Raw genomic sequence first — 25,741 nt, 5'->3', positions numbered from 1 at the left:
CAATTGGCCCCGCGTTGTCCGGGTTTGGCCGGGGTAGGCCGTCATTGGAAATAAGAATTTGTAAACGCACTTGTGTTATTTGACCTGAATATGACTGCACGTCACATAATAATTTAACGTGTTCATACATTTTCTACGTAGTTATTACACATTGATTGCGCTATCACTCATATTTCATATGTCACAACGATTCATCAATATTTATGCCATAATGCTGGTAAAGTTGTCTTGAGCACCTACAGTGATGGTCATAAATATAAGCTAGCTAGCTCATGGATGCAAACAATGTTTTTCCTCTAAAACATAGCAAAACAACATCTGTTTCAATAGCTGTAGTTAGCTAACTATATAGATAGGTGTCATCTAAAATAACCCTAATTTATAAGACGGTTATTTGATTAATGGTGGTCGGACCCATCTATGTGAAGCTAGCCATAATAAGGATTAGCCACAATAGTGGACTTCGTGGTTAGCCTTCAAAATAAAAGTATGTCATTGACAGTGATGCAAATGAATACAAATAGTAGAATTATGCCATAATTGAATAGATCATGCTAAATGAGGTTGTAATGTTCTATAAAATCAACAAAAGACAATAATTTGTTAATTTGACAAATCTGTTAATCTCACTGATGTATTATACTTTAGAATTGCATTGGGGGCATACTTATTTCACTGTGCAGCCTTATCCGATGTCATTGATCCACAATCCATAGGTATCAGTCTACTCAGTGACACCCAGAGAACATTAGCTCTTAGCTCTTATTGCGGGTCTCTGAAACAACTGTGAATTGAGCCACATTTATTGTCAACCTATGTGTATTGAACACTATTCCCGAGGATAAACAATACTGCGTGGATGTTTTGGAGTCTGATAACTCTGAGGACATGGGGAAAATGTCTTGGGTATTGAGTAGACTGATACCCCAATTCATTGATCCCCAATCCTTAGGTAAAGCTGTATAGTGCAATATGAATGTCAATACACGCAATAGGCTGACTGGTGAGGTGATTTCACACTGTCGCTGTCCCGCGATAAGAGCTACAACGCTAATATTTGCGTAAACTCTTCACAGTTGTGTTCTGTGGGTGGCACCGAGTAGACTGATACCCCATTTCATTACCTCACATTCCAACCTTTTTTTTTACATTATCTAGTCTAAATATTGCATTATTCCACCAATTGTAGTAACCGTCTGCATGACTGTCAATGACATACCTTTATTTTGAAGGCAAACTGCAAATTTCACTTTTGTGGCTAGCTTCTCAACCCGGTCCGGTCGAGCCTCACTAGCCAGATGAAGCTAGTTGGCTGCTTATAACATTAGCTTTGGGCAACAGGGTTAAGTGGCTGGCTAGCAATTATTATTTTTTTTAATGAATTTCAATAGGCGAACAACAAATGTCTACCTAGCTAATACTTAGTCACAAGGATTCCATAATCATTGCTAATGAAAATGACTAGTTTCTATTGGTCATTTGTTTTCAAGCTGGTTGTATTGGTGCTAGCTAGGTACTCCAGAAGTTGTGGTCGAACAAAAAATGCTTTATTACCAGCGCGGTATTGTAAACACATCGTTCATGGTCGGTGTTTGCTTGTTTGCAGACTTTTGTACAGCTTTGACAGTGCTCCTGATAGTAGTGGTGGTGCTTGGCTTGCACGTGCAAATTCAGAACACACAACATTCTATGATAGAGCTGTGTTATTTGACGTCTATCTTTTTTGAAACGCAAAGACCCAAACGATGTTCCATAGTATGTCGTGAAGCTAATAGTAGTGATGCTATTACTGTGTAACTCTGGTAGGGCAACGTGTACCGGTGCTCAACCAGTCGGCGAAAGCGAACATCACACATGACAGAGAACGGTTGATTGTCAAGGGCAATGAATTACATTATTTTGACGTTAATGAATTTTGCCTTTGAGTTGTCTCGCTGAAATTTTCTTACTCTTTCAAATGACTGCTCGACTTGTTGACTGCTCGATCCACACAGCAGACATTCTGGGTTAGGTTAGGAATGCTGTGTGCCACGTGTAGCGCAAAATTTTGCGCGGCGTCATTACGTCATGTACCATGTTATATAGGTATGCATGTCAGCTTTGACATCGGGCCGATACCGATGTTAACACTTTTGAGTTTATTGAGTTTGAGTTTATTTTATTTTTACAGGGACAGTGCACATTAATCAACGTTTCAGTAAAAGTGCCGGTTTTAGCCAGCCGGCTAATTTTCAACCGCAGTCCCTGGGCAGGTTATTAAAAACAATTACAACATGGACAATAGCAACATAGAACAAGACATAGCATACAGACATAGCAACATAGGACAAGCAAGACGTAGCATACAGACAGAGCAACATAGAACAAAAAGCAGCAAGACAAAATTCATAAAAGCAACAAAGTGTTTCCACACCTCACAAGTTAGACAACAGACATGGAAAGCGGCAACACACAGCTAGGGACCATGTTCACAAATCTGATTGACCTTAAGCCATGTCTTCAAGCATTTTGTGAAAGTGTGATATGTGGTGCAGTTATGTGTGCCTGATGGCAGTGTATTCCAGACATGGGAAGCTCTCACAGAAAAAGCGGATTTACTAAAGGTGCTTTTCCTTAGGGGAACTACACAGTCACCTCTCATGGCAGACCTTGTGGATCTGCTGCCATATGTTTGGGTTTTCTGTTTAACAAAAATACTGAGTGGAGGGGGAGCCAAGCCATTTAGGATCTTGAATACAAGACATGCATCAGTGTATTGCACAAGATTTTCCCAACTCAGGAGCTCATGCTTTCTGAGGATGTGACAGTGATGATGGCTATTGGGCTTCCTATCAAGCACTTTGAGAGCCTGTTTGTAGACAGACTGAATAGGTCTTACTGTTGTACAGCAAGCTTGGGCCCAACTAGTCAAGCAGTATGTTAAGTGGGGGAGTATCATAGATTTGAAGTACAGTTTTGCTACCTCTGTAGTCAAACAATTTCGAATATATCGGAAATTAGCTAGGTTGAATTTGGTTATTTGAATTACCTTTTTCACGTGCTTTTTAAAAGAGAGGTTGGAATCAAGTATGATGCCAAGGTACTTAAAATCAGATACCACCTGGAGCTTCTCCCCTGACACATAGACATCTGGCTCAGTAGCATCTGTTGCCCTCTTTGTGAAGAACATGCAAACAGTTTTTTTCACATTGAGATGCAAACACGAGTCACTGAGCCACTTTGTAACCTGGACCATTACAGTAGTGAGTTCTTGTGCAGCTTGTTGTTTGCTCTTTGCATGCACATATATCACTGTATCATCTGCATACATTTGAACTTCAGACCCAGTACAGACAGAAGGCAGATCATTAATGTACAGGCTGAACAGGAGGGGCCCCAGTATTGACCCTTGGGGCACGCCCACATCATAGCTAAGAGTGGGCGACAGCTCATTGCTCACTCTGACACACTGAGTTCTGCCTTCAAGGTATGATTTCATCCATCTCAAGGCATCAGGGGAAAAGTTAAACTTGGACAATTTTGTGATGAGAATCTCATGGTTAACAGTATCAAAAGCCTTCCTTAGGTCCAGAAACACAGCCCCAACAACGCCCCCTTTGTCCATCTTGGACTTCACATTTTCCAGAAGAAAGCAGTTGGCCGTTTCTGTGGAGTGTTTCGCTCTGAAGCCAAACTGCATGGAATGTAATGTGAAGGGGCTGTTGTTGAGGTGGGCAATCAGTTGTTCTGCTACACACTTTTCAACAACCTTTGACACCACAGGTAATATACTAATGGGCCTGTAGTTACTCACGTCAGCAGGGTCGCCTGATTTAAAGATGGCTGTTATTATGGCCGACTTCCATACCCTTGGAAACACCCCGAGACCAATAGATGTGTTGGTGACCTTAGTAATGGGGCCAATGAGTGACTCTTTGTAGTTTTTAAGAAAGGTAGAGTCCATCCCAAACACATCTTTGGCTTTAGAGTTCTTTAGTGAGCTAATCACCTTGTCCACCTTTGACTCAGAAACCTCCCTTATGATGAAGACAGGTTGAGCATCATTTACTAGCACTGAGCCCAAGAAACCAGTGGAGGGGTTCTGTGTCAGTACCCTGACAGAGTCAATAAAATAGGAATTGAAGGCTATTGCTATTTCAACTGCATCCTGTGTTAGATTGTTATTCACCATGATTTCTAGTCTTTTTGCAGTGTTACTATGGTCTTTCCCTGTTAACTTTTTTAGATTCTCCCAGATCAGTTTAGAATTTCCCTTTGCTTCACCAATTATGTTAATAAAAAAGTTTGCCTTGGCCTGTCTGATTTCTTTCATCACCTTATTTCTCAACATGGTAAACCTACGTCTGTCATGCTCTAATTTGGATCTTAGGGCTATTTTTAGATAATAATCTCGTTCTTTCATCAATTTCCAGATTTCTCCATTTAGCCAAGGAAGAGTGCTCTTTTGGCCAGGTTTGGATTTGATTTTCTTTAGGAAACCATTTAATGTAGTCTGGATTGTGGATAGAAAAACTTGACTATCAGCTTCCACGTCTGCATAGGACAAGAGATCATTCCAGTTAATTCCCTTAATTGCGTTTTCAAAATAGCTTAATTCACTCTTAGGTATTCTTAGTTGATCAGGCTTTCTAACAGTAGAGAGGTTAAACCTGCTCTTGGACAGCTTTCTGGCTATAAGTGTCAGATTATGATCAGATAGCCCAGTAACCATATTGAATGATTTAGTCACTCTCTCTGGTTTATTACTGAACACCAAATCAATCTGTGTTTTAGAGCAACAAGTCACCCTGGTTGGCCCTTTAACTAGCTGTGTAAGGTCAAAGGTATTAGTGATCCGTTTGAGGGTTTTCCTACAACACTTGTCTTCATAATTAATGTTAAAATCTCCCATTAAGATGACCTCTTTCCCAAAATCACATTCCCTAAGCATGTTATTAAACTGATCAAAAAACACACTTTTGGTGGAAGGTGGCCTATACATTCCAATGAGGGTAAAAGACATTTGGGGAGACAGTGTAATGTTCAGGCCAATACATTCTAGTTCATTATCACATGACCACTCAATTTGTTTACATCGGATATGTTCTTTAATGTAAATCATCACACCCCCTCCTCTTCCTTCAGTCCTGTCTCTCCTGAAAACATTGTAGCCAGGCACAATCAAAGCAGCAGATGGAGAGTTTCCATGGAGCCATGTCTCCGAGAGGCAGAGAAAGTCAAGGTTGGAGTCTGTGAGTAGATGTTGAATTTGATCACTTTTTGGAATGACACTACGAATGTTCAAGTGCCCCCCTAGTAGTCCCTTGGGCTTAGCTCTTGGGTCCCAGATGACTCGAGAGTGATTGACACATTGAAAAAAGTTAAATTTTCTGTGTTTTCTGACGGCTGGGTTTAGGCCGTTTTGTTTCGTTTTGATTAGGGGCAGTTCGGTAGCGCAATTAACAATCCCTCCCGCCTGCACTGGATGCGGGGAACTAATTAAAACAGCTTGCGTACCAGAAGCAGAGTCAGGGATCGCATATAGCGACTTTGGTATGTTTGAAGAGTCAAAATCTATCCTGGAGCTGGGTGAGTCGAGAGAAACCATAGGACCATAGCACTCACCCACTTCCACAGCGGCGACGATCAGTGGACGAGGCCATCCACCGCTTTCCACTCCGGTGCGTATCGCTGGCTCGGTGATGTTGGGCCCAGGATTGAGTTGCACATCCCCGGAGAGCAGGAGGGTAGTGAACAGGTAGTTTAACAGTTTCCGATAAATGTTGGACTTGTGTTTGTTGCGCCTAAGCGGTTCAGTAGAATAAGGAGCGAGGTAGACTTGGCCATTATTCAGAACATTATGGTATGCTGTGTACTGTCCGCTCCCGTGGAACGGTGAACCAATGTGTTTGGTGTTAATATTCTCCGGTAGTAGACTGATTGTGTCATCCCAGCAAGGACGCACTGAGATTATCAGTAGAGCAGCTACATAACTGACAATCATGGCAGAGTACTGGAGATAAAACACATAATTGCGCTTTAACTCTTTGCATGAGTTACTTAGCTGGGGTCGGCGTACACCTGATGGTTTAGATAAAATTACAGCATTCGAATGAGAAGCGGCACCTGCCGCACCACCCTGTCTTCCGTCCGCCATTTTTCGCAAATAAATATTTGCGAAAAAAATATCGTCCGATTCCAATATGTTCACCGATATATTGTGCATCCCTGCTAGATTGGTCATTGGAAAGTGAAAGCAGAGAGTCTGCCAGCAGTAATAATAAAGAGCATGTATAGGCCAAAGCAAACTATTGGAATATTTGACTTGGAGTTCACTCTAGACCAGTGAACTCAAACTTCCAGTTGAGGTTTTGTTTGTGCCTGTTTGGGCCTACATGTCAGCTGATTATTCCATTTGTGTCATTGGACCCCACAAGCATAAATTCTCTCCTATCAACTGGGAAATGCTTGAGAGGGAAGCAGTAGACCTATTCACTTTTAATTGTAAACGTTTGGAATGGTGTCATCACAGCAGCTTTTTTCAGGTTACTGGAGGGGAAAACACAAGTGCGAAATCACTAATAAATAATTTGGGTTGCGGGGGAATTTCCAGTAAACCCACTCTCACTTTGTCTGCCATATTGAACTGTGGTGGACCAACCATGTAGCTTCTCTTAACTTTACAGATAGATTGGGCTTCCCTTGACAGTGCATGACCTCCCTTGTAGATTACCCCCCCCCACCTTTGGTACTGATATAGGAAGGCCTAGTAGTCTTGTTTAAGTGGTCTCTAGTCAGGAAGTGAGTCATGGAGCTAACCACCCCTAGCTCAGGGGCATATTGTGGTGTTGTAGGCTCTTCCAGTCATATAGGAAATCATAAACATTTCATTCATGTGTTTGTGTGGCGCTGTGAGCTAGTGTTGGGAATCTGGCAGCTTTAGTAGTGGTCCTTAATTATGAGTTATGGTTGTGCTGGCACATGTAACTGGACAGATGCAAGTTCAACTGCTGCTCTGTATTACTGTGCGGTGGTTTGAAATGCACACAGAACTTGGCCTTTTTTGGTATTTGGAATGCCTACAGTCAGTCAGACACATTGTCCAGTTTGTTGTATAGGCTAGCAGCTCTTTGGTTCACTTGAACTTCATCTGTCAATTGTACACCGCCAGACCCTATTCACCCTCATCTCACTGTTTCAACCCCACACAGAAGTGCTTCCTGGGAGAACAATAAGAGCAGCATTCTGGCACGGTCCTGTGGTCTCATGGCCCTATTCACAGGGGAAATGCAGCGTCCTTAAATCCGTAGAATCACAAGAGCTGCGTTCGAAGGCCTGCGAGCTCGAACTGGCCCTCTTAGAGGCTGGGCCTGGTACATGGGTTAGACTTATCTAGAGTGATTGTTTACACTGGTCCGTGCTTGGTAAAACACTGTGGATTTAGTGTGGACAGGTTGAATAGCAGATGCGCTGCGCGACTGGTGCTTTTTACAGTTAAAGCAGAAGTGGAGTGGAGGATATGGTCGTTATCAGGAGTAGAAAGCTACCAAAAGAGTAGACTAGCCGATGTACATGTGAAGTGGTGCTAGCAACATAATTTTTTACACCCCTTGTCCTCTGTTTCGCTCTATACTGCTGCAACAAAAATTTGCCCAGGCTTGAGGTTTCTGCAGAACCATTCTAAAAATACATTTTAGTGTAGTTAATGGAGCTGGGTAGCACTTAGGGACTATCTTGTATTGTGATATTGGTTTAAAGACAGGAAGCATGTCCCTCAACTCGTTGATAGGCTTAGATCTACTGTAGAAGATGTGTGTACTGTTACTGCATTATTAACTCCAGTACCAGGTCTGTGCTGCATCAGACTCCTGTCTGGCCCACTGTTCATTAGTCAAGTTTCCATTGACCCAGGTTTATTTGACAAAGCAATGTCGCAGAAAAATATAAATAAATTTGCCACGTGTAATGGAAACGGCAGCTACGGGAGAAATGTTCTGAAGATCAACAACATTTTTATCTGTTCGAGGGGGTGGGTTTTTCTTTTGTCAAACTTACTTGCGACAAATGATTGTCGAATAATTGAGAAGTTATACTGGGCACAATGTTATCAAAGCTCCAGTCTCTACATTTAATTCTAAATGCCTACTGCTTGCTTAATCTTTCAAGAATGCCTGACTTGCTTCGCCTCGCTTTTCTGGTTGGCTGAGCGCAAGTTTCACCACCCAATTATTTCAGCTCTACAGTAAGTTTCACTGTGGCTATACATTGGCAGATGAGAATTATTAGAATATTTCAAGTATTAGTAAATTCTTACATTCGGTAGCCATGATGTGCTTTGTAAGGCTGGTCATGGCTCAAATCAACAGCATCATCCCAGATACCCTAGACCCACTTCAATTCGCAGATGATGCAATCTCTATTGCACTCCACACTGCTCTTCCCACCTGGACAAAAGAACAGCTATGTGAAAATGCTGTTCATTGACTATAGCTCAGCGTTCAACACCATAGTTTCTTCCAAGCTCATCGCTAAGGACCCTGGGACTAAACACCTCTCTCTGCAACTGGATCCTGGACTTCCTGACGGGCCGCCCCCAGGTGATAAGGGTAGGCAACAACACATCTGCCACGCGGATCCTCAACACGGGAGCCCCTCAGAGGTGCGTGCTTAGTCCCCTACTGTACTCCCTGTTCACCCACGACTGCATGGCCACACCAAGACAGTTGTGAAGAGGGCATGACAACACCTTTCCCCCTCAGGAGACTGAAAAGATTTGGCATGGGTCCCCAGATCCTCAAAGTTTGACAGCTGCACCATCAAGAGCATCCTGACCAGTTGCCATACCAGGCGGTGATGCAACTGCTCGGCAAATGACAGTAAGGCGCTACAGAGGGCAGTGCGTACGGCGTAGTACGTCACTGGGGCCAAGCTTCCTGCATCCAGGACCTCTATACTAGGCGGTGTCAGAGGAAAGCCCAAAATATTGTCAGACTCCAATCACCCAAGTCATAGTGTTGTCTCTCCTACCGCAAGTCACGCAGTACTGGAGCGCCAAGTCTAGGTCCAAAGGGGGCTCCTTAACAGCTCCTAACCCCAAGCCATAAGACTGCTGAGCAATTAATCCAATGGCCACCCTGACTATTTACATTGCCCCCCCCCCCCCCCCACCCAGTGTTTTTTACCCTGCTACTTACTGTTTTATCTATGCATAGTCACTTTACTCCTACCTACATGTACAAATTACTTTGACTAACATGTACCCCCGCACATTGACTCAGTACCGGTACCCCCTGTATATAGCCTGTTTTTTTGTTTCAATAAATATTTTCTTAACTCTATTTCTTGAACTGCATTGTTGGATAAGGGCGTGTGAGTAAGCATTTCACTGTCAGGTTATATTTGGCGCATGTGACAAATAAAATTTGATTTGATTCTATCCATGCTCGCTTTTGCAGGCTACATGAGACCGATAGGTGGGAGGGCATACAGGCTGTCGCCAATTTATTTATGTCGATTTGCCAAAATGGTTAATGGGAACAATTCAACCACTTAATTTTTAATAGACACTAGGTTTTAGCAACAATTTTTTTTTGTTCTTTACTGTGACATCATTATATACAGCTTTTTCGATCTATAGAAGACCGTTTAAATGGAAACACACCGTAGCAGATAATTGTTGCATTTATTTTTAATGCAAACTTAGTAACTGTTGACACAATCACTGGACGGATGGAAACATGGCTACTAAGAGCTTTTAAGTAGGGCTTCGCTTGAGAGGAATGACTTTGACTTGCACCCACTGCTCTGTCTCTCGATCAATACCTAGTAACACATACCTCTCAACACATAACCGTAGATGTTCACCAAACAGATGTTCATTATTATGGTTTTTATTTTCTCATTAAATATCAACCTATTGTCCTAAAAGTCTCCCTCTGTCCCATTTCTCTCTCCTTCTGCTATTATCTCCACCCTTCTTTCCTCTTTCTGTTCACCAGCAGCAGTCAGGCCTGATTAGTCGAGTGACAGACACAGTCAAGAGCATCGTTCCTTCCTGGATGCAGAAATACTTCACGAACGGGGAGGCTGCAGAAGGGGGAGGGGCCATGTTGGGGGAGGAGCCGAACAGTCAGGCCCCTCCTAATGGCAGCGAGGAGGTAGACCCCCTTCCTGATGGACGGGACTCTGCGGAGCCCGCTACCAGTAATACAGGTGAGCTGATATGGCATATTATACAGTATATCAAATATATTCATTCAGACATCTGGCCCATTGGTGTCGTATTTTAACTTTTAATACGGCACACCTGTTAACTGAAATGCATTCCAGGTGAAGTTGGTTGAGAGAATGCCAAGAGTGCAAAGCTGTCATCAAGCCAAAGGGTGGCTATTTGAAGAATCTCAAATATATAAAACACTTTTTTGCTTACTACATGTTTCCATATGTGTTATTTCATAGTTTTGATGTCTTAACTATTATTCTACAATGTAGAAAATAGTACAAATAAAGAAAAACCGTTGAATGAGTAGGTGTTCTAAAACTTTTGACCGGTAGTGTATCTAACACACAAAATCCATGTGTACGTGTGTCTATAGTGCGTATGTTTGTGTTGCTTCACAGTCCCTGCTGTTACATAAGATGTATTTTTATCTATTTTTTAAAATCTGATTCTACTGCTTGCATCAGTTACCTGACGTGGAGTAGAGTTCCATGTAGTCATGGCTCTATGTAGTACTGTGCACCTCCCATGGTATGTTCTGGACTTGGGGGCTGTGAAGAGACCTCTGGTGGCATGTCTTGGGGGGGTATGCATGGGTGTCCGAGTTGTGCACCAGTACTTCAGACAGCTCGGTGCTTTCAACATGTCAATACCTTTCACAAATACAAGTAGTGATAAAGTCAATCTCTCCTCTACTTTGAGCCAGGAGAGATTTACGTTCATCTTGTTTGCTCTCTGTGTACATCCAAGAGCCAGCCATGCTGCCCTGTTCTGAACCAATTGCAATTTTTCTAAGTCCCTCTTCGTGGCACCTGACCACACGACTGATCAGTAGTCCAGGTGCAACAAAACTAGAGTCTGTAGGACCTGCCTTGTTGATAGTGCTGTTAAGAAGGTAGAGCAGCGCTTTTATTATGGACAGACTTCTCCCCTTCTTAGCTACTGTTAACTGTCATGGTCAAAACATATTTTTACAATCCAGGGTTACTCCAAGCAGTTTCGTCACCTCAATTTACACATAATTTATTACAAGATTTTGAGGTTTATGGTTTAGTGAATGATTTCTCCCAAATACAATGCTTTAAGTGTTTTGAAATATTTAAGACCAACTTATTCCTTGCCACAAAATCTGAAAAGAACTGCAGCTCTTTTAAGTGTTGCAGTCATTTCAGTTGCTGTAGTAGCTGACATGTATAGTGTTGAATCATCTGGATACATAGACACACTGGCTTTACTCAAAGCCAGGGACATGTCGTTAACCTTTCTAGCGCAGGCGTTCCGCTAGCGGAACCCCTCGACAACATTCCGCTGAAAAGGCAGCGCGGGAAATCCAAAAATATATTTTTTAAATATGTAACTTTCACATTAACTTATTAACATATTAACGGTAGCGTCCCACCTCGTCAACAGCCAGTGAAACTGCAGGGGGCCAAATTCAAAACAACAGAAATCCCATAATTTAAATTCCTCAAACATACAAGTATTTTAAAGCTACGTTTGTTGTAAATCCAGCAAAAGTGTCCGATTTCAAAAAGGTTTTACGACGAAAGCACACCAAACGATTATGTTAGGTATGAGCCAAGTCACAGAAAGACAGCCGTTTTTCCAGCCAAAGAGAGAAGTAACAAAAAGCGGAAATAGAGATTAAAATTAATCACTAACCTTTGATCTTCATCAGATGACACTCATAGGACTTCATGTTACACAATACATGTATGTTTTGTTCGGTAAAGTTCATATTTATATCCAAAAATCTGAGTTTAGGCGGGACGCTACTGTCTCACTTGGCAAAAAGCCTGAGAAAATGCAGAGCGCCATATTCAAATTAATTACTATAAAATCAAACTTTCGTTAAATCACACATGAAAGATACCAAATTTAAGCTACACTGGTTGTGAATCCAGCCAACATGTCAGAATTCAAATAGGCTTTTCGGCGAAAGCATACGATACTATTTTCTGAGGATAGCACCATTGTAAACCAAGAGAGATAAGCATATTCCAACCCTGCAGGCCTTTGACGAGCTTCTGTTGTTGGCACTCCAATATGTCCCATAAACATCACAAATGGTCCTTTTGTTGGATTAATTCCGTCGATATACAGTGGGGAGAACAAGTATTTGATACACTGCCGATTTTGCAGGTTTTCCTACTTACAAAGCATGTAGAGGTCTGTAATTTGTATCATAGGTACACTTCAACTGTGAGAGACAGAATCTAAAACAAAAATCCAGAAAATCACATTGTATGATTTGTAAGTAATTAATTTGCATTTTATTGAATGACATAAGTATTTGATACATCAGAAAAGCAGAACTTAATATTTGGTACAGAAACCTTTGTTTGCAATTACAGAGATCATACGTTTCCTGTAGTTCTTGACCAGGTTTGCACACACTGCAGCAGGGATTTTGGCCCACTCCTCCATACAGACCTTCTCCAGATCCTTCAGGTTTCGGGGCTGTCACTGGGCAATACGGACTTTCAGCTCCCTCCAAAGATTTTCTATTGGGTTCAGGTCTGGAGACTGGCTAGGCCACTCCAGGACCTTGAGATGCTTCTTACGGAGTCACTCCTTAGTTGCCCTGGCTGTGTCTTTCAGGTCGTTGTCATGCTGGAAGACCCAGCCACGACCCATCTTCAATGCTCTTACTGAGGGAAGGAGGTTGTTGGCCAAGATCTCGTGATACATGGCCCCATCCATCCTCCCCTCAATACGGTGCAGTCGTCCTGTCCCCTTTGCAGAAAAGCATCCCCAAAGAATGATGTTTCCACCTCCATGCTTCGCGGTTGGGATGGTGTTCTTGGGGTTGTACTCATCCTTCTTCTTCCTCCAAACATGGCGAGTGGAGTTTAGACCAAAAAGCTCTATTTTTGTCTCATCAGACCACATGACCTTCTCCCATCCCTCTGGATCATCCAGATGGTCATTGGCAAACTTCAGATGGGCCTGGACATGCGCTGGCTTGAGCAGGGGGACCTTGCGTGCGCTGCAGGATTTTAATCCATGACGGCGTAGTGTGTTACTAATGGTTTTCTTTGAGACTGTGGTCCCAGCTCTCTTCAGGTCATTGACCAGGTCCTGCCGTGTAGTTCTGGGCTGATCCCTCACCTTCCTCATGATCATTGATGCCCCACGAGGTGATATCTTGCATGGAGCCCCAGTCCGAGGGTGATTGACCGTCATCTTGAACTTCTTCCATTTTCTAATAATTGCGCCAACAGTTGTTGCCTTCTCACCAAGCTGCTTGCCTATTGTCCTGTAGCTCATCCCAGCCTTGTGCAGGTCTACAATTTGATCCCTGATGTCCTTACACAGCTCTCTGGTCTTGGCCATTGTGGAGAGGTTGGAGTCTGTTTGATTGAGCGTGTGGACAGGTGTCTTTTATACAGGTAACGAGTTCAAACAGGTGCAGTTAATACAGGTAATGAGTGGAGAACAGGAGGGCTTCTTAAAGAAAACCTAACAGGTCTGTGAGAGCCGGAATTCTTACTGGTTGGTAGGTGATCAAATACTTATGTCATGCAATAAAATGCAAATTAATTACTTAAAAATCATACAATGTAATTTTCTGGATTTTTGTTTTAGATTCTGTCTCTCACAGTTGAAGTGTACCTATGATACAAATTACAGACCTCTACATGCTTTGTAAGTAGGAAAACCTGCAAAATCGGCAGTGTATCAAATACTTGTTCTCCCCACTGTATATCCAAAATGTCCATTTATTTGGCGCGTTTGATCCAGAAAAACACAGGTTCCAACTTGCTCAAACGTGACGACAAAATATCTCAAAGGTTACCTGTAAACTTTGCCAAAAAATGTCAAACTACTTTTGTAATACAACTTTAGGTATTTTTTAACGTTAATAATCGATAAAATTGAAGACGGGATGATCTGTGTTCAATACAGGATTAAAACCAACCGTAGCATGCCTTCTGGTCATGCGCTTCTATCTCACAGGACACCTAGAGTGACTCGACTTCAAGATGGCCGTATTTCTTCATTACACAAAGGAATAACCTCAACCAATTTCTCTAGACTGTTGACATCCAGTGGAAGCCGTAGGAACTGCAAGCAAGTCGCTTAGAAATCTGGTTTCCCAATAAACTCATTGAAAAGACAGTGACCCCAAAAAAACGGAATGTTTTGTCCTCAGGGTTTCGCCTGCTAAATAAGATCTGGTATACTCACAGACATGATTCAAACAGTTTTATAAACTTCAGAGTGTTTTCTATCCAAATCTACTAATAATATGCATATCTTATTTTCTGGGGATGAGTAGCTGGCAGTTTAATTTGGGTATGCTTTTCATCCAAACGTGAAAATGCTGCCCCCTACCCTAGAGAAGTTAAGTCCAATACAGCAAATGAAAGAAACATCTTGTTAATCTACCCATCATGTCCGATTTCAAAAATGCTTTACAGCGAAAGCACAACATATGATTATGTTAGTTCAGAGCCAAGTCAAAAAAACACACAGCCATTTCCAGCCAAAGATAGGAGTCACAAAAAGCAGAAATATAGATAAAATTAATCACAAACCTTTGATCTTCATCAGATGACACTCATAGGACATCATGTTACACAGTAATGTATGTTTTGTTCAATAATGTGCATATTTATATCCAAAAATCTCAGTTTACATTGGTGCGTTACGTGCAGTAATGTTTTGATTCCAAAACATCCAGTGATCTTGCAGATAGCCACAGAAATCCCAGAAATACTCATAATAAACATCGATAAAAGATACTAATGTTATTCACAGAATTAAAGAGACTTCTCCTTAATGCAACCGCTGTGTCAGATTTCAAAAAAACTTTACGGAAAACGCATAATCTGAGTACGGCGCTCAGAGCGCAATACAGCCAAAGAAATTTCTGCCATGTTGGAGTCAACAGAAGTTAGAAATAACATGATAAATATTCACTTACCTTTGATGATCTTCATCAGAATGCACTCCCAGGAATCCCAGTTCGACAATAAATGACTGATTTGTTCCATAAAGTCCATAATTTATGTCCAAATAGCCACTAGTTGTTAGCGTGTTCAGCCCAGTAATCCATCTTCATGAGCACTAGGTCCAGACAACTCATAGTTCCGTTACAGGTCGTAGAAACATATCAAAATATGTATGGAATCAATCTTTAGGATGTTTTTAACATAAATCATTAATAATGTTCCAACCGGAGAATTCCATCGTTCCAGTGCTTTGCTTCAGACGAGAGGTAACTGTCGGGAGCGCGCGTCACGAGCCTGAGACACTCTGCCAGACCACTGACTCAAACAGGTCTCATGAGCCCCTCCTTTATAGCAGAGCCCTGAAACAAGTTTCTAAAGACGGTTGACATCTAGTGGAAGCCTTAGGAAGTGCAACTTAACCCCATAGACACTGTGTATTCGGTAGGCCAAGCATTGAAAAACTACAAACCTCAGATTTCCCACTTCCTGGTTGGATTTTTCTCATGTTTTCGCCTGCCATATGAGTTCTGTTATACACAGACATCATTCAAACAGTTTTAGAAACTTTAGAGTTTTTTTAATCCAATACTACTAATATGCATATATTAGGATGTGGGACAGAGTAGCAGGTAGTTTGCTCTGAGCATGCATTTCATGCAAAAGTGAAACCCCTACCCCAAATAGGTTTATAAAGATCGAAAGAATTAAGGGGCCTAGACAGCTGCCCTGGGGACTTCCTGATTCTACCTGGATTATGTTGAAGAGGCTTTGATTAAAGAACACCTGTGTTCTGTTAGACAGCTCTTTATCCACAATATAGGAGATGTAAAGCCATAACACCATTTTTGTGCAGCAGACTATGATCATTAATGTCAAAAGCTGTACTGGAGTTCAACAAAACAGTCCCCACAATCTTTCTATCATAAATTTCTCTCATCCAGTTATTAGCCATTTGTGTAAGTACTTGCTTGTTGAATGTCTGTCAATTTGTTTACTGTAAAATAGCATTGTATTTGGTCAAACACAATTTTCCCGAAAGTTGTTACCAACCCAAAAACTAAGGGTTGGTAACAGGCTGATTGGTCGGCTATTTGAGCCTGTTAGGGGGGCTTAACTTTTCTTAGGTAGTGTAATGACTTTTGCTTCCCTCCAGGCCTGAGGGCGCACACTTTCTAGTAGGCTTAAATTGAAGGGGTCCCCCTTCAGTGCCATTTTGAAGCTCAAAATATGCATCAACCCGTCTTTTTTTTTTTTTTTTTTTTTTTTTTTTTGGAAAGAGAGCATTTTATTCAAAGAAATACAACAGATTGTGAAGGCACTCTGTGTCAAATCGAGATTGAACACAGGCTCAAAAACATTCTATTAGAAGTAACTTACTTCAAACCATTCTATACATCTGTACTTAAATTGAAAACTGATCCTCGTAATCCTAACACCGCACCATTCCTTCACATTTTATTTATTCAAGTCCCACTTCACTCCGTTCCCCTCACTCCCTGCTCTCCACCCACTTCTTTTTTTTTTTTATAATATGTTTATTATTTTCCAATAAAAATAAAGTAAAAAAGACAGCAATACAAACAATGACATTCATTGTACTGTTGAATGGGATGGCCAGTTTAGAGGACAAAACAAAAGTTAACTCACACATACACAAAATAAAACAAAATCCTATTAGGTGGTACATGTATAAGAAGACAGCATATAGTCATTACAAGCAGTGTAGTTCAGCCAAAAATAAATATTGAGTGGAGTACAGCACAGAGTAGCAGCAGATCGTCAGCCCAGTTATGAAGCGGGGCTAGACCATTTATCCAGTATCGGCTGCCATATTTTGTAAAACAATGGACTTCTATTGGAGGTGTTGTATCGAATCTTTTCCATATGTATTACATTCCCTAAATCCCGTAACCACATTTCAAAGGTAGGTACAGTCTCCAATTTCCAAAATTGCAATATGAGCCTTTTGGCTAATAGAGTACACAGAGAGACAGCTTTCCCTTCCTGGTTATTCCCATCAACTGTACCAAACAGAGCGATCAATGGGTCTGGGGCTAGAACTCTATCAAAGGCCTTAGATAAGTAATCAAAAATGAGAGCCCAGTAAGCATGTAATTTAGGGCATGTCCAGAATAAGTGGGTCAACGTCCCCTCATCCTGCTTGCACCTCTCACACAGTGGTGAGGTGTCCGGGAATATTTTATGCAGTTTTACTTTTGAGTAGTGTAACCTGTGTATCACCTTAAACTGTACAAGGTTGTGTCTGGCATTCACTGAACTGTGGTTTATATTCCTGAGAGCTTCTATCCAGTCCTCATTTGAGATTTCTGAACCAAGTTCTTGTTCCCAAGCCCTTTTAATGGTGTCTGTGGATACCTCTATGTGGGCCTGTAGTACATCATACAGTCTAGAGACCGACCCTTTTGAATGGGGTTTGACAAGTATCAAGCTATCTAATGTAGGACTATTGGGCTTAATGCCATACTGTGGGATATGTGTCCTTAAGAAATTCCTGATTTGGAGGTATCTGAAAAAATGTGTTGTTGGCATGTTGAACTTTGCCTGTAATTGTTGAAATGAAGCTAACTGACCATCTATGTATAAATTACCAATTGTTGTGAGCCCCTTCTCCCTCCACTGTGAAAACACCACATCATCCAATGCAGGGTGGAAAGCATGATTCAGGCTAATCGGGCTGTCTATGTAAACAGTGGGTATGTTAAGAAAATCCCTAATCTGTTTCCAGATCCTAAGCGTATGGCAAATGACTGGATTGGAGTCATAAGTGGGTTTTTTCACATATGATGGGCTATTAACAAGTGCAGGGAGTGAGGAACGTTGACAGGAGGCCTGCTCGATCAAAAGCCATGAAGGCATATCCTTCTGTCTCATCGCAGGTAAACTTTCCCTCCAGAAAGACACAATGTTCAGATTAGCAGCCCAATAATACAGTTTGAAGTGAGGAAGGCCAAAGCCCCCCTCTATCTTGTACTTGCATAAATGCTTCTTTGAAATTCTGGCTGCCTTGTTATCCCATAAAAATGGAGTTACTATTGAATCCAGTTTCTTAAAATAGCTTTGTGGTATGAAATTGGGTAGACATTGGAAGAGGTAAAGAAACCTGGGTAGGACAACCATTTTAATAGCGTTTATACGACCAACCAAGGAAATAGGCAGAGTTTTCCAGAAATCTATATTTTGTTTAAGCTGATATATTTTCATGTCCCAATTCACTTTCAATAGCTGGTCAAGGTCTCTTGTCACTACAATGCCAAGGCTTGTGAACTTGTCCCTCACTGTTCTAAACGGGGTAGATTGCAGAAATTGCATATCCACAGGCCGTGATATTGGCATCAACTCACTTTTTTGCCAGTTTATCTTGTAGCCAGAGAAGGAGCCGAATGTGTTTATCAAGTTAAGTAATGGTGGAATAGAAGTTTTAGGCTTAGACAAAAACAAAAGAACATCGTCTGCATATAGGGAAATTTTGTGCTGTGTGTCTTTTATTTTAACAGAAGCTATATCGGCACATGCCCGAATGCGAGTAGCAAGGGGTTCCATGGCTATAGCGAAGAGAGCAGGCGAAATAGGGCACCCCTGTCGGCACCCCTTGAACAGGCGGAATGACTGCGACATTTCCTGATTGGTCACAACGGACGCCATTGGGTGTGCATAAATAATTCTTATCCAATTAATAAATTCCTTTCCAAATCCGAAATGCTCCAGAACCGACATCATATACTTCCACTCAATCTGATCAAACGCCTTCTCTGCATCAAGAGCTATTACCACTGCCTCAACTTTATGATCATGATACATTACGTTGAAAAGGCGTCTCAAATTGTAGTATATATGTCGGCCCGGGATAAAACCTGTCTGGTCAGGGTGTATGATGTCGGAAATATATTTTTTCAATCGGTTTGCCAATATCTTTGTCAACACCTTGTTTTCTATGGGGAGTAACGACACGGGGCGATACGACGACATCTCCATGGAATCTCTATCTTTTTTCAAGATCAGGGCTATTGTAGCCTCATACAGTGTTTGCGGGAGTTTGGTATTTTCTTTGGATTGTTGAAACATTCGCAGCATAAGTGGAGATAGACTAGCGCAGTACTTCTTATAGAATTCTATTACATATCCATCGGGCCCAGGGGCCTTGCTGTTTGGAAATTGTGCTATCGCTGTGTTAATTTCATCTAAGGTTATCCCTGCATCGAGTGCGGCAGCTGCCCCCCTGTCTAGTTTAGGAAGTTCACATTCAGCGAGAAAGCGTTCCATAGTTTGTGGATCAGTAGCATCGCATTTTGATTGGTATAGCTCTGAGTAAAACTGCGCAAAGCATTTATTAATGTCCTGCGGATCTGTTACTATTTTACCCTTCTTGTCTTTTATTTTGTGAATAGCTCTAGATGCTTGTACATGCCTTAGCTGTCTTGCTAATAATTTATGTGGTTTGTCCCCCAGTTCAAAATAACTTTGTTGCGTTCTAGCAAGTAAAGAGCCCACCCGTTTCGAAAGGATGGTATTGTATTCATACTTTAACTTTGTGATCTTCTCAAGGACTGTATACGAGGAATTTGTCCTAAAAACGTTCTCCTGTTCCCCTAACTCTCTTTCAATTTCTCTCAGCCTAGTATTGGCACGTTTCTTCCTCTCTGATGTATAAGAAATAATGTAACCTCTAATCACAGCCTTTAGAGATTCCCAAAGGGTGGAGTCGTCAACATCCCCCGTGTCGTTAGTACTGAGGAAAAAGGCAATCTGCTCCTTCAAATACTGACAAAAAGCCTCATCTTTCAACAGGTATGCGTCTAAGCGCCACGGTCGCCGACCTGTCGACATATTGTCGAGTTTCAGCACCATGGACAGAGGAGAGTGGTCCGTAATTAGAATGGGGTGATAGGTAACCGACTCAGCTGCTGAAATTAGTTTGGAGTCCAACAAAAAATAGTCAATTCTGGAATATGATTTATGAACTGATGAAAAGAAAGAATAATCCCTGTCTGTTGGGTGCGTCAGTCTCCAAATATCGACAATGTTAAGGTTTGTCATCAATGTATTTAGACAGACACTGGCATTTGATTGTTGAAGTGACCTTGATAGCTGTTTATCTAAAAGAGGATCTAACGTACAGTTAAAGTCACCTCCAACAATAACACTTGTATCCGAGATATTTGGTATGGCCTTAAATACCCTTTGAAAAAATAATGGATCATCGAAGTTGGGTCCATATAAATTGACCAAGGTTATTGGTTTTGAATTCAGTGTACCAGCCACAATAATATACCGACCATTAGGATCTGAAATCGAGGTTGAGTAAACAAAAGGAATGTTTTTCCTTATCAGGATTGCTACCCCTCTCGCTTTTGCATCAAAGTTAGACTGGTATATCTGACCGATCCAGCCGACTCGTAGCTTGGCCTGCGCGGAGCGTTTAATATGAGTTTCTTGAAGAAGCACTATGTCAGCACCCAGTGATTTAAGATGAGAAAAAACCTTAGCTCGTTTCACGACATGCCCTAATCCATTACAGTTCCAGCTGACTATCTTTATTCCACCTGGTCTACTCTGTGCTCGGTCACTATGTGGCATTTCTTATTTTAAAGCAAATTGCTGCTGTCAAACAAAACCCTGAAGAAAAACGTCCCGCCGTGCGGGAGCTTGTCATGCCACCTGTACTAATAAACGTGAACATAAAACACAGACCCCATCCCCCCTCCCGTCCCTCCACCCGTCCCTTTACTGAGTGACTTCCCCAAACGAAGCGCTCCTTGACTAACACACAAACCTTAGGGTGTCTAGACATAAAGCTTGAACTAACTCGTCGTCTATAGATGCTCCGCATATAAACTAATATTAAATAACACTTAACTTAACTCTCACGTTAGGGGGTGAGTGGCGTTAAAACATGACATGCCAAACAATGCTATATTAGCCACAACATCTCACCTATCATATAAGTCCCAATTTCTGATCTTCTGATCGAAAAGACATAGGCCGGAAATTCAATTCACACACATTCCTGGCCTGTATTTGGCCATTTAGCCTGCTGGCACAGCCGTTCTGTATCCTCAGCCGGGGAGCTTGCTTGTCAAGAACAGATCGGCCTCTTTTGCGTTGTCAAACGTACGTGTTGATCCCTCGACTGTCACCTTAAACCGGGCTGGGAAGAGGAATCCATATCGGATGTTGGCCGCCCTGCATTTGTTGCGTACCTCATCATACTCTTTCCGTTGGTTCCTCACCTCCAAGGTAAGATCTGGGTAGAAAGACACCCTGGCTCCGTTGTAGTTAAGGGGGAACTTTTGACTAGCCAGCTTGAGGATGAGATCCCTGGTGTGGGGATAGTGCAGCCTTACAATGAATGGCCTTGGTGGCCCGCCCTTGGCCGGCTTCGTTGCCTGTGCTCTGTGTGCGCGGTCGATCAGGATGGCCGTTTTGAAGTGTTCACTCCCCAGCAATGCCGGTATCAGCTCCGAGACAAATTCAGTGGGTTTCCCTTTCTCAGTGTCCTCCTGGATCCCACATATTCGGATGTTCTGGCGTCTTGAATGCGACTCGAGCATTTCCAGTCGGGCCTTCAGGGTTTTGTTGTCATTTTTGAACGTTGCGCACTGTTTCTCTATGTCCTGTAGCCTGGCCTCGTGATCGATTGTCGTCTGCTCAACCTCGTGCACCCTTCCCTTAGTTGCCTTCACAGTTTCGGCCAAAGTCCCAATACTCTTTGAGATATCAGCCAACCTTGTGTCCACCTTCTTGCTTAGTGCGTTTATGGCAGCCAGTATGTCACTTTGAGTAGGATCTGTGGGGAACTCTTGGAAGCTAGCCTCTTCAGCTAGCTCCTCGTGGGTCGGCGACGTTGAAATTGGTTCGTTGTCTATCTCATTCCAATTATCTTGTTTAGCGCCCCCTTTTTTGTTGCCTTTTCCTTTTGTCATATTTGTTTGAAGTTATAGGTTGTGAGAGGTTAAGATAAATATTAATTTGTTTCAAAATTGAGCGGAGCTCTAGCAATGCACGTCTACTCCATAGCACGCTCTCTAGCGCCCCCCTCAACCCGTCTTAACCCTAGTAATTTCTCCTCCACCCCTCCAGATCCTTCGACAAGCAGGGTATCCCTGAACTTCCAGGATGTTCTGTCGAGGCCCCCCCTCAACCGCTCCTACCTCCATTTCCCCTCCCTGGACGCCTCACCGGCCCTGGGGAGCCCAAGCTCCCTTTTCTCCCAGCCCTCCACCTCCTCCGCTCCATTCGCTGGGGGCCCCTTCACTGGGGCGTCGACCAGCTTCTCCCTAGTCAAGGAGGTCAAGGACAATAGCTCCCAGCACGAGGATGACAACATCTCCACCACCAGCGGCTTCTCGTCACGCGCATCAGAAAAAGGTAGTGTGGATTGTTTGTGGTAAGAGTACTGAATCACGTTTTCGCCATGAACAATCCTGTTGAGTTCTAGAGTCAGCAGAATATATTTTAATGGTTGAAAGTGGCTTTTGGAAATAATTTCCCAAATCTTGAAAATAACATTTTAGGATCCATAGCCAGTACTACTGAAATTCAGTCCTTTGTTATGTATTTGCATGACACAAGTTTGAGTAATCACACAATGTCTCTTCTCTGTACCCAGATGTACCAAACTTTAAGACCACGTCGCTACCCCAGCTCTGTTTTCCGGAGATGGACCGGACACACTCTGGGCCCCAGCAGTCCCAGTCCAGTCTCAAGAAGCCTGCGTTCAACCTGTCTGTCTTTGGGACTTCCTCCACTGTGAGTGTCAGTCAGTCAAATCAGTCCTCCACTGTGAGTGTCAGTCAGTCAAATCAGTCCTCCACTGTGAGTGTCAGTCAGTCAAATCAGTCCTCCACTGTGAGTGCCAGTCGAGAGTCCTCAAACTCTTAAAGTTACTTGCTTAGCTATCGATGTTAAGGTGATTTACTTTGACCAGCTGCAATGATGACCGATTCGTTACAGGAAAACCTGCATACATACATGTGGCTTGGAAACTGTTGCTTTTGCGCCGTTGTGATTGTTTGACATGCGGCCTCCATGTTTTTCTTCTCCACTAGTCCACGTTGAACAGTTCAGTGCTGAACTCCAGTCAGTTGGGGGATTCCCCCTTCTACCCAGGGAAGACTACCTACGGGGGAGCAGCTGCTGTTAGAACAGCCCGCTCACGCACAGCCACACCTTACCAGGTAATGCTCCCCACTCCACTACAACTCAAGTGTTTTCCCTATTGATTTTCTCCTAGGCAAGAAATACCCCCCCCCCCCCCCCCCCTCCCCCAAAAGCAATATTCTGGCCTGCCAGCACCAACATTGTAATTTCAAACGGATAGGAGATATTATGTTAGTCACGGGAAATAGAGCTGTGATGCCCTGTGCTGAATAATAATAGATATTATGTTAGTCAGGGGAAATAGAGCTGTGATGATCTGAATAATAACAGATAGGAAATAGTATGTTAGTCAGGGGAAATGGAGCTGCTAGATGGAGCTGCTAGAGACATGTTAGAGAAATCTGCTGTTTTATATTGAACGTGAGGTGTTATTTTGTTGCCTCAATTGAGTGATCGGGGCGTGCAACTATAGTTTTCCTTCACAGAAAACACGTTAATGCAACACATTCGTCAGAAAATAGCTTCACAGAAGTGCATCACTATTTGGCTAGCAGCCACACAAGTAAATTTGCTTTTTTGCAAAAACGATGCATGGCCACCATATTTCTGTTTATCATAGAAATAATATATCCATCTACATTTCCTAATGTTTTTCTTGAAGTAAATCTTGCATTTTACCAGAGAACTAGGCTGGCTACACTGAGAAAAGTACCTTCACTTCAGTCTGACTACTGTCTGCTGACAGAATGCACATTTGTGAATTCTCATCCGAGTGAAGTAGTGCAACTGAAGCACACAATTAGTCTGATGCCAAGCAGAAATTACAATAAGAAGCATTTTAGATCTGTGTTTCTAAAACACAGCAATATTTCTTCTGCGTGATCTTTTTTCCTGAGTTAACGCCACCCCTGAGCTGTTTGATGCCCTGTGCTGAACATTAACTGGAGGTACAGGGTATTAACCTGCAGCATGACTTGACCAAAGCTCTGCCTTTCCACCACTGCTGTTTCATTAACCTGGCATTCATTCAAACCATGTGTGCCGTTAACCACTTTGTGGCAAATGGGTTTGTAGAAAGTGCTTCTCTATGTAAATAGAATGTGATTGATGGATGTGTATTTCCCCTCTAGGCTCCATTGCGGAGACAGATCAAGGCCAAGCCTGCTGGGGCTCTGCCCTGTGGGGTGACCAGTGCTACCGCCCGACGCATCTTACAGTCCCTGGAGCGCATGTCCAGCCCCCTCGCTGTGTGTACCAATAAAGTTGTTTACATTGAATTAAATATGGAACCCTCAGATTTGCACGAACAGTGGCCATTTCAGCTTGGCACAATGGCTACAAAACCATCTGATAGAAATGTATTGTATAGATCCTCTGTGTATATAGTATTAGTGTCAGCTGTTAGACCTACATTTCTGTCGAAGCCATTTGTAGTGGTGAATCCTCACAAGGAAATAATGTTTACATGTTAAGCAGTGGAGGCTGCTGAGGGGAGAACAGCTCATAATAATGGCTGGAACGGAGCAAATGGAATGGCATCAAACACATGGAAACCATATGTTTGATCTATTTGATTTCTTTCCACTCATTCTGCTCCATCTGTTACCATGAGTCCGTCCTCCCCAATTAAGGTGCCACCAACCTCCTGTGGTGTCCACTTGGCTACCAAGCCATGGTAAATATTTCTGTCTCTGTTGGAAGTTATTTATGGTAACAAATGCATCATTTGTGTGTTTGTCTTAACAGGATGCCAAGAGAATCCCCTCTACGGTGTCCTCTCCCTTGTCAAAAGTAAGTGTTGTGAATTTCTCTTTCTCTTTTTATTCTCAATTGTTGTCACATAGCTCACATTTCTTTCTCTTATTTCCTGCAGTCACCTGATGGCAGCACTCTGGACCTTTCACATTTCCAGGCCCCCAAAAAACGGGTAAGTGTTTGAGACACTGACCCTTTATCATGGACATTTTGCTTATATCATTCATTACAGTAAATAACCTACTAGAGAAATGTGAATTTTGAAATGAAGTAAGTTTGCTAATATGGATTGTGAATGGGACAATTGTTAGCTACAACAGTCAAAATCCCTATTCGGATGTGATTTTAGATTTACTGGAGGAGTTTGGGTAATGTAATTATGTGCTCGCGCACAGAACACCACAGCTGTAATTTCAGTCCCGTCCGAATCTTTCATGTCAGTTATTTTTACATTACAGGAGAGTAATAATTCCAGACAGAATAATGTTTTTTTGTGAACTCGAAGGTCATCTGATAATACTAGTCCCGTGCGAATCGACATCCCTGTGTTTTGAGAGAAATGTCTGAGTTTGACATGTGTTGCTCACGGTTTGATCAAGAAAACAATAACTGATTTAAGAAATTGAATGAAGTGCTGCCCATAACTTTATATGAAGGGCCTACATCTACCAACTTTCACAGTGAATGCTTTTGTTCATATGTTTTGTGGGTA

The 25,741-nt window shown here is 42.4% G+C and overlaps 1 protein-coding gene across 3 annotated transcripts in view; it reads left to right on the top strand.

The window, feature by feature from the left end:
• The window catches only part of LOC139555154 (nuclear pore complex protein Nup153-like), a 41,361-nt gene that overhangs the window by 1,957 nt on the left and 13,663 nt on the right, over nucleotides 1–25,741 (top strand). For 2 of the 3 annotated variants that reach the window (XM_071368721.1, XM_071368723.1), the window contains exons 2-8: nucleotides 9,978–10,191; nucleotides 22,255–22,542; nucleotides 22,784–22,923; nucleotides 23,223–23,351; nucleotides 24,405–24,521; nucleotides 25,021–25,065; nucleotides 25,148–25,201. In XM_071368721.1, the coding sequence (XP_071224822.1) occupies nucleotides 9,978–10,191; nucleotides 22,255–22,542; nucleotides 22,784–22,923; nucleotides 23,223–23,351; nucleotides 24,405–24,521; nucleotides 25,021–25,065; nucleotides 25,148–25,201 (987 nt within the window). The remainder of the gene's footprint in view (nucleotides 1–9,977; nucleotides 10,192–22,254; nucleotides 22,543–22,783; nucleotides 22,924–23,222; nucleotides 23,352–24,404; nucleotides 24,522–25,020; nucleotides 25,066–25,147; nucleotides 25,202–25,741) is intronic. The other variant, XM_071368722.1, reaches the window with a different exon arrangement.

The sequence above is a fragment of the Salvelinus alpinus genome, chromosome 26 (genome assembly GCF_045679555.1).
Source record: "Salvelinus alpinus chromosome 26, SLU_Salpinus.1, whole genome shotgun sequence".
NCBI lineage: Eukaryota > Metazoa > Chordata > Actinopteri > Salmoniformes > Salmonidae > Salvelinus > Salvelinus alpinus.
The sequence above is the reverse complement of the archived record's forward strand: the minus strand, read 5'-3'. Positions and strand labels throughout refer to the sequence as shown.